Here is a 9481-nt window from a genome sequence, read left to right as displayed (position 1 = left end):
AGTTGTGCCAGAGGCATGAAAAATTCCAATTTGCGATCAACAGCTCTATTTTTCTATTGTGTGTCCGTCCAATTGTCGAATTGTCGTTTACTTGTGAAAAAGTGGAAAATAAAGCTATCATTGAAGTGGCTAATTGAAATTTAACAGCCGAGACAAACAACAAAAGTGTAGGCAAAGCAAAGTAAAGTGCAAATTATTTTTAACCCCAACGCCAATTAAAAGAGCACGCGAATTCCAATGGCAAAGCGCTGTGATTACTATTGTTGCTAAAGGAGGCAGAGAAGCAGGCTGTTGCTGCTGTGCACTGCCTGTACATTCGGCAGCCACACACTGTGTTAGCTTGTTGTGTGGCGTGCCAATCTGTGTTAGCAGTAACGGCAACTACGAAGGGACTGCGGCGCCTGTTTACCAAACCTTCAAGGTGAAGAGACAGTGAAAGTACTACTTGGTTGTATTGAGTAAATGGTAGTTTCAGGTGGGCGTTTTGTGGGTTATACGTAGGTGATGATTTAAATAAAAATAAAGGAAAAACCGAGCGATTAAATATTAAGTTAATCACGATGGATGTAGCTGTTGTGATTGATACTCAGATAACTGAATATCTGGAAGATCGTAAGTGCGCATTGGAGGAAATGAAGCAGGCTATACAAGCGGTCGGCGCTAATTTTCAACGCGTGCAGGTGAATACAAATACCTTAACAGATTATCCAACAGTTGAACGAAATCTTCCACACGAAATGCCTATTTTCTAATCTATTTTTCATGTTTAGTTTGATAAACTTGATTTTGGTGAAACGAATATGTTGGAAACATTCTACAATGCGGATGTGGCAATCATTGATTTAAGTATATTGGTCCAACAGCGTTCACTTTCCTATCATCTGGGTGTGCGCGAGAGTTTCGGTATGAAAGGGAATATCATCGTCTATAATGATGTGCAATCCAAGCAAACATTGTGTCTCAAGGTAAGTAGCCGCCTATCGAAGGAGAAGGATTATATTTATTTAATTTGCTCAATTAGCATAAGTTTGAGCATGAAGTGTGTGGGCCTGAATGTACAGTTTTACAGACATTTAATGCATAATTTTTTGAATAGTAGTGAATAAGTAGTGGTGTGGCGCTTGAAATTTCCAGTTGGTGATAAGATAAATATTTTGCCATATTGGCGTTTCACGTCTCCACTGCAGACACAGCCACAATTGCCAGCTAACAGCTTGCTGCATCTCTCTAATTGAACCACATATCAATGCATTCAATTAAAATTTTCCACATTCTATGTGTATGTCAACATCAATCAAAATTCGAATTTTATTTCTCTATTTTTCATTATTGAAGCGGCAGTAAAAAGTGAAATAAATTTAATTTAATATAATAAAATTTGTGCTGCATTATTCTCACTATCGCATTATTGCTTCGGATTTTCTTCAAGTGTGCGTGTTCGCATTGGGGGGCCTGTAAAAAATTAGACTAGCATTTATTTTTCCAAACTTACGTCTCTGCTAGTATTAATTATTTATGGTAATTTATTGCTTTATAAAATTTCCCACTGTATTCAACTTCCGGTACGACGCTGTAATGAAAAGCGCGCGCATTCCTCGCTGTTAATTATTATGCAATAATAATGCGTTGATTTCCCCACTAGCATACCACAACACCCACATATTCAGCTTAACTAGACTGTTAAATAAACAATAGCAATAAAAATTGAAAACACATAGAAGCGGGTATTATATTTAGTGAAGGCACATCGTATCTTGATCTTATTGTTGTTACTTTAATTGTTGCATTTAATCAAAGTTGTTTTTATTATTTGTTATTGTTGGGCCTAAAAACCCCCCACGCAAAAACGCTTGATCCACACTCGCCGGCTTGCCAATCTATATTTGCTTTTGCTGAGTTTGTTGTTGCTCACGCTCTTATTTGTTGTTGGCATATAGCACTAAACGCAAAAATGATAGAACATATTCTCTACATTGTGCATTAAACGGAGCCAGACAACTTTGCTGCCGCAGATTGTTTGTTATTGCAATGCGGTTTGTGCTGTTGTTGTTGTTCGCATATGTTTGTGTGAGTGAGTTCATATAGGTAACTCGTGTTTGTTTTGCTTGCATTTTTGTTTTGTTACTTCCTCCGCGTTTGTTTACCTTACAAGTTTATATTTGTTTACCGCTTTTTGATTTTTTTTCTGCATTGCTTTATCCGGTTACTTGGTTTGCTTGCACAGCTTTATTGTTCGAGGGTTTTATATTGTTGTTAAGTTGTTAAAATTTATATTTATATTACAAAAAAGTACCTGCGTTATAATTATCGTTCCATAGTAAAATGTCCCCTAAGCTTTGCAGTTATCGATTTCCATTGGGCATTTCGTTTAATAGTCGATAAATTTGCGGGTTTCTGTAGTCCAATGGAGTACAGCTTTGGCCAATTTTTCACCAATTTGTTTATTACATTGAATTTATTGTAAAGAGTTAGGTTAGGTTTTTGGGGCAGCCGGCTTAGAATATCCAACTCTGCTTTGTGGTACCACTGTGTAACACGGGAACCTCAGTGTTTATTCGCTCTTGTGAAGCGTAGGATAGGTTTTATCACAATACCGAATAGTTCCGTAAGAAAGTGAAAAGAGTATTTTTCTAACAACCTTGCTCTACTCCTAGCTAAGGCTGGACAATTACAGAGGAAGTGTTCTACAGTTTCTTGCTCTTTCTCGTCTCTACAACTTGTGCAGTATTCATGAGGAAGTACTTCTAGCTTAGAAGAGTGCCTACCTAACAGCCAATGACCGTTGACGCAAGCCACGATCTTCGAGATGTTCTCTCTTGAAAGGTTGAGCTATTCTCTGACCTTTCTTTATCCAAATTAGGTTGGTTGTAACACAAGTATTTTCTTCTCTCCATTACCTATTGACCTCATGGAGAATATCACTTTTTACCCTTAATTTGTAAGTTGCCATAGTAACTCAAATATTGCCTCTGTTTTCAAGCTGTGGAAAATTAGCACCCTTTCTAAAGTTAAAAGTGGTTTTGATACGTTTTTTAGAGGTGGAGAAGCTTAAATAGATATAGAAAACAGCAAAGCGTTGTAATATTCATACAATTGGCTTTTTTGATAGATAATTTTCTGTCATTAATGTTTGAATACGATTTGACATATGGTCGTTACAACTGCCGTGTACATCCGATTGGTGGAAACTAAACAAAAATTTTGTTTAATAGCTAGATATATCACCTTTGCGTGAGTTAAAAAAATATTTAGTTTAGACCTTTGAAACTTTACAGTCCCTAAAAAATTAAATGTATGCGAAAATAAAAATCGTAGTATGCCGTATTACATATATAAAATACATAGTTTCACCTGCATATCGAATTTTTTCTGAATAACAAAAAAAGTTCATTTTTGCTTAGCGTAGGCGTGCGACTTCACATTTCCCCCAAGGAAGTTAATCTAAAGGTGTTAAATCGCACTAACGAAGTGCTGGTGATCCCACTAATAAAGCGCACTAAACAGTGACTTTTCATGAGTGCAGTGGTGTTTCTTAGCGCAATCGAGAGCTGACAAATCGGCTGTCATAGAAACAGGTCTCTAAAAAACAGTTTATATGTAAATTATACGGAATAAATAAATTTCTGCAAAGCATTATGTCAGCACTTTTATCTGTACTACTCGCACGCATGCATATGTGTGCACAACTCTTTTTTGCTATATAATATTCCTGCCTTTTTTATACTTACACTTTTCCACAAAATTGCAGCTTTCATGTGCCAATTATCAATTTCTGTCCTACAAACGCAACGAAGAGACTTCCATCTGCTATCTTACCAATTTCAATAAGGAACTGCCGGCCGATACGAAAATGCCCACTTTGCTGTCGCGCCTAAAGCGCCTGTTGCAGGATGTCGAAATTCAGTCCAAGTAGGTGCCAAAATAACAGCTAATTCCGATTTCATTCACTTTTAATTTTTACTGCAGGGCGCACATGCGTGAAAAATTTCTGGCAGATCTGCGTGCAGCGCGTGAAACTTACGGGGCCAATGCATCGAAATTGCAAAAAATTCTACATGAGATGCGAAGGCGGCTGGACGATGTCCATGTACTATCCGGAGAAGTGGTGCACAGTTTTATGTGCTCATTGCGCGATGTGCAAGATTACGATTCCATGGTGCGTTTGGTGAGCGATCTCCGCAATATTCCCAATACACGGAAATATGTTGAGACGGGCAATATGAGTTTTTTGTATGCCTTCGCTTTGAATCGGCGCAATCGCAAGGGGGATCGCGAAAAGGCGCTGGCTTCATCGCTGAAGGCTTTGGAGAAGAAGGAAAATGAGTTTCCCGATATGTTGTGCCTGTGCGGGCGCATTTATAAGGATATATTTGTGGAATCTGATTATGAAGACAAAGATAGTTTGAAGAATGCCATAAAATGGTACCGTCAAAGCTTTGAAGTGCAGCCAAATGAGTATGCGGGTATTAATTTAGCTACGTTGCTCGTAATTGACGGCAAGGAATTTAGTAATACGGAAGAATTGCAAAATATTGGAATTACATTGAATAATCTGATTGGTAAAAAGGGCAGCTTGTCGTCGCTAACTGAGTACTGGGATGTGGCGACGTTCTTTGAAATTTCGGTACTTGCCGAGGATTATGCGAAGGCGATACAAGCAGCAGAGTGTATGTTCAAGTTGAAGCCACCAAATTGGTATCTGAAATCCACGATTGGTAATATTATGTTGATACATCGATTCCGCAAAAAACCCGAGGATCATATTTATTCTGTGGAAGAGCAAATATTTCAATTCTGGATGGACTTTTTCATGGTAGCGACTAATACAGAGGAGATCACCAGTGTACGCATGCCGATACTAGTAAGTTGGATGTGGAATATGATTTGATAATAATATTTTAAACAATGTTTTTGCTTAGATTTTAGAACCACAAAAAATTTACATGCCCAGCTATGTTAATATTAACATGGATGCTGATGAGAAATCTATACAAATCATTAACATTTGTTTGGCACATTCAAAGAATGCGTGCAAGAAAGTGCATGATTTTGTGTTCACTGCTTCGCAAATAAAGTCTGTAAGTTTGTACAAGCGAGATGACCGTTGCGCCTATCTTTATGTGCATCACAATTCAGACGATTTTCAAATTTATTTTCCTTCTACGGAATGTCGGGGAAAATTCTATGAGCTGATACTGGAAATGGCTTCGGGGCAAGATGTGTTTGTGAATTTAGACGTTGATGAGATGCGACAAATTGAGGTGAAGCATTTGAACTGTTTTGCATAGCTTTTAATTTGTTTTTAATATTCGCAGCAAATAATTTGGCAACATTTTTTGCGTACTTATTTTTAATATTAATTTTTTTTTTATTTTTTTGCTAAAGTACGAATATGACTATGACGATCAAAATCGCAAAATTATACTCGGCAAAGGCACCTACGGTACCGTCTTTGCGGCGCGCGACAAACAGACTCAAGTCCGTATTGCTATAAAAGAAGTGCCAGAGCGGAATTCGCAGGACGTACAGCCGTTGCACGAAGAAATCAAATTACACTCACAACTGCGCCATCGTAACATTGTACAGGTAATTGATTGCTATGCTTTCACTATATACAGTTAGATGTTCACCTAATATATGCGCACTGATGCTTGCAGTATTTGGGCTCTGTTTCGGAGGATGGATTTTTCAAGATTTTCATGGAACAAGTACCTGGTGGTTCACTTTCTGATTTGCTTGAAAAGAAGTGGGGCCCACTCAAGGACAACGAATCCACCATGGCTTTTTACTCGAAACAAATACTCGAAGGTCTCAAGTATTTGCATGAGCAGAAAATTGTGCATCGTGACATCAAGGGTGACAATGTATTGGTGAATACCTACAGTGGCGTAGTGAAAATATCCGACTTTGGTACATCAAAACGTTTAGCCGGCATTAATCCCATGACAGAGACATTTACCGGCACGTTGCAATACATGGCGCCTGAAGTGATCGATCAGGGATTTCGTGGTTATGGGCCCGCTGCAGATATATGGTCATTCGGTTGTACGAATGTTGAAATGGCAACGGGCAAACCTCCGTTCATTGAATTGGGTTGCGCGCAGGCAGCGATGTTCAAGGTGGGCTACTACAAAAAACATCCAAATATACCGGAGGAATTATCGCCTATGGCGAGAAACTTCATATTACGCTGTTTTGCCATAAGCGTCACGGATCGACCGACGGCGGCGCAGTTACTGGACGATCCCTTCTTAAATGAGTGAGTTGGCCGTGATGATTTATGAAACTTCGCTCTCGCCAGTATTTTGTGTGAAACTAACGTCATTGCTTTCCTTGATTTAGCAAACACCGTAAGTTACGTTTGAATCCGCCATCTACCTCGGAGTTTGGGCGCAGCATATCTGTGCCTGCCGATCGTTTAGTCAATAAGTCTACCTTACCTGCCCTTATAAGTTCAATCAGTGCTGGCACTTGCAATACTCCTACAACGCCTGAGCTGGAGTAAGATTACTTATTTCTATTTTTTTTGGCAACATAAATGCAAGTTTTATTTTCTAATGCAGAATCACACACTCGTCTTCCGTCGATATCGATGAGCTGCATAGCACACAGTTCGCGCTGGAACGTCGCAACTCATCCGGCTTTTTGCTGTCTCCCGAAATTGAGGCTTCCACACCGTCATTACGCACCAACGCAAGTGAAACCAGTGAAACTGATGGTTTCTATCGTTTGAAAAAGGACTCACAACGTCGCACTACCTTGTCGAAGGTGTTGAAAATGGACGAGGACAAGATATGCAATTTGTGGATGGATCGCATACAAACGGACCACAAAATAAGTGTGCTCATAACGAAGGCAGAGCTGCAAACTCTAATACGTGGACTGCGCGAGTACATTGTTAACGAGAAGGAGAAGAATTTAGAGGCTACTATAATGGGACTGAAGCAAACTTTGAACGACGATGTTGCCGTCGATCATCTGCACTTGGCATTGTACGCCTTTCAGGATGCAGTGGTTACAGTATTGCGTTCACATTTCATCAAACCACATTGGATGTTTGCGTTGGATAATTTAGTAAAAAGCGCTGTACAGGCAGCGGTGACCATTTTGTCACCAGGTATGTTTTGAACGATGCTTTGAGTTAATTGATGATCTATACACACATTTGACTGCGCATTTCAGAGCTTGGCGCCAACTTAGCTGGAAAGGAATTATCATGCAATGACGACGAGAGCGTCCACAATCCGCAACACACCTCAACCGACAGTCAGGAAAAGATAATCGTCGAGCAGACTGTAGTGCCCGCATTAGTGGAAGAGGATGACGGCAGCTTTTCACCTAGTGAATGTGTGCGCATATTGCGCGACATGAAGGATAATGACAAACAATTTCAGCGCCAGCATTTGGAGCAACAAAAGCAACAGCTAAAGGCCTTGCAGAACATCAGCAAAGAATTGGCGCACATCTACTCGGGACGGCGAAGAGCGAGGTGGGTTTGTAATAAAGTTGTCTGCTTAAGGCACAAAGGAGGTAATTTAATTGATTTAGTAGGCTTTGAAACTAATTCGTATATTTTATACTTTTGTTGGTATCAAAAGGTATATCAAATGTTAAATGTTAAATTCTTATAGACGTCCATTTGTTGCCCTCCATCGGCGTCCCAACCGCTTTGCTACACACAAACATCACAATTTCAATCGCTCATTAAATAAACGTACTTATGGCATCAGCGAGATCGATGAGCAGTTGGCGCAATGGCTCACCAACCATGACATTGACGAGTTTTCACAGACTATAATCCTTAATGAAGGTTTTACTTATGAAGATTTTGTGTTCAATATGGAGAAACTAGATCTAATGCGTTTAGAGTTGAGGTGCTTAAGATGTATTCATTTAAAAGTTGTGCGCCAATATCACTAAATTCTAACTACTTTCAGATTGGGCGTGGAAGTGCGTCTATGGAAATTGATCACGCAAACTCGCGCCAGTATGGATGTGGTGGATGCTGAGAGTTCGTTTAGTCAGCAAGTAAATACGCAGAGTACTGATAATTCAAGTGCCTTAAAACGTACTAAAACTACTGATCATAATTATAGAAGTAGCCTGGGCAGCAGCGAAAATAGTAGTAAAAGAATTTCAAATGTAAATAGGATTAACAACAATACCAGCGACAATGACGATGCCAATGCTAATACGAGGCAAACTGAAAGCGAATACGACTCTTGCAGTGAATAAAATGAGAATCAAAGGCCCAGGAAAGATGCGATGTGGGAATGCATATAAAAATGGGTACACAGTTGTTGGCCTTAAGCGGCATAAATTCTGCCATTGTTGTTCGTTCTTGCGTATGTTCAGTTACAAATTAATCGCGCATTCATAGAAAAGAAAAAAACAAAAAAAAAAAACACGACAAAACAAAACTACCAAACTTTGGTACATCACATAAAACATTTAAGCAAAAACAAAAAATTACAAAAAAGAAAATATTTTTTAATGTTATAAAGTTAAAAGCTTGAATTAAGCAGAAAGTTATAAATAATAAAAACAAGCATGATTGTGTTAACAACTATTGAAAAAAAGCGCTTTTTAAAAAATAGTGGATGAAACTAATTTGCGGGAACTGAAATACATATTTTTGCGCATATTTATATGCATTTTTTTATTATTTAACATTAATTGCAGAAAGGAGTAAGTATTTTCAAATGTTTCACCTATTAACATGGCTTCCTGGGCCAAGATGTGTGCATCATAATGGCTAGATTGCTTTAGTGGCCACACCACTCGACGCAGTAAACGACGCACAGAGCGGCCGATTCCCGAAAAGCTGGCCAAAACTCAAAAAATTAAGTAATTGATTCAAAATTTCTTACTCGCGGATTGTCGGGGTCTCTGATTACGAATTTGATCTTAAAATTTTGAAATTCCACCCCCTTCCACCCCTATTGGCCACCCCCTCACGTGAAATAGCGTATATTCTAGAACATAATCAAGATGCATGTAAATTTATATGTTTTCGGGGTCGCTGATTAGCAAGTGGTAGCAGCTGAATCTTGTTTTATTCAGTAACCATTACTTTTTTGAGTAACCTTTAATAGGTTTCAAAGCAGCATATGACGGAGTTGTATTACTCTACAGTTTGAAAACTCAAATTTTATAAAAAAAATTGCAAAAAATGTATCTACGTATTGCTGCAGCTAAAAATTTTGTGTCGAGGTATTGATATGTACTAAAGATTTCTCGTATTTTACTAACCTTCCAAAGATGATTCCATTTGGTTTTGTTCAATTTACTCCATTACAAAATCTTTCAAATGTGTACAACTTTCACTATTCATCGACAGTAATACGATGCCCAAACGAAGGCCACGTTGCGACTGAAAATACAGAGGATACTTAGGGTACAGGACGTTGCTATGAACGGTTTTCACTACTCAAGGCATTACTGTAGCCAACCCAACGACAAAAAAACTCTATCTAGAAAC

General features: G+C 38.7%; 1 protein-coding gene across 1 annotated transcript; it reads left to right on the top strand.

The window, feature by feature from the left end:
• Nucleotides 1-8444, top strand: LOC128866171 (mitogen-activated protein kinase kinase kinase 15). Its single transcript, XM_054106701.1, has 12 exons — nt 1-680; nt 771-965; nt 3749-3909; nt 3967-4861; nt 4920-5261; nt 5386-5586; nt 5658-6259; nt 6343-6501; nt 6564-7117; nt 7183-7489; nt 7632-7874; nt 7938-8444. The coding sequence occupies exons 1-12, from the start codon at nt 561-563 to the stop codon at nt 8233-8235; spliced, it is 4077 nt and encodes a 1358-aa protein (XP_053962676.1). The 5' UTR covers nt 1-560; the 3' UTR covers nt 8236-8444.
• The last annotated feature ends 1037 nt before the right edge of the window (nt 8445-9481 follow it).

The sequence above is a fragment of the Anastrepha ludens genome, chromosome 2, assembly GCF_028408465.1.
Source record: "Anastrepha ludens isolate Willacy chromosome 2, idAnaLude1.1, whole genome shotgun sequence".
NCBI classification, from domain to species: domain Eukaryota; kingdom Metazoa; phylum Arthropoda; class Insecta; order Diptera; family Tephritidae; genus Anastrepha; species Anastrepha ludens.
Note: the sequence above shows the minus strand (reverse complement) of the source record. Positions and strands in the feature narration are given on the sequence as shown.

Excerpts from the sequence above, each read along its gene's own strand:
- LOC128866171 (XM_054106701.1), top strand. The coding sequence starts at position 561 with ATGGATGTAGCTGTTGTGATTGATACTCAGATAACTGAATATCTGGAA. Across the intron at positions 5,587-5,657 it reads GCCATCGTAACATTGTACAG|TATTTGGGCTCTGTTTCGGA; the intron begins GTAATTGATTGC and ends TGATGCTTGCAG. Across the intron at positions 7,875-7,937 it reads CTAATGCGTTTAGAGTTGAG|ATTGGGCGTGGAAGTGCGTC; the intron begins GTGCTTAAGATG and ends AACTACTTTCAG.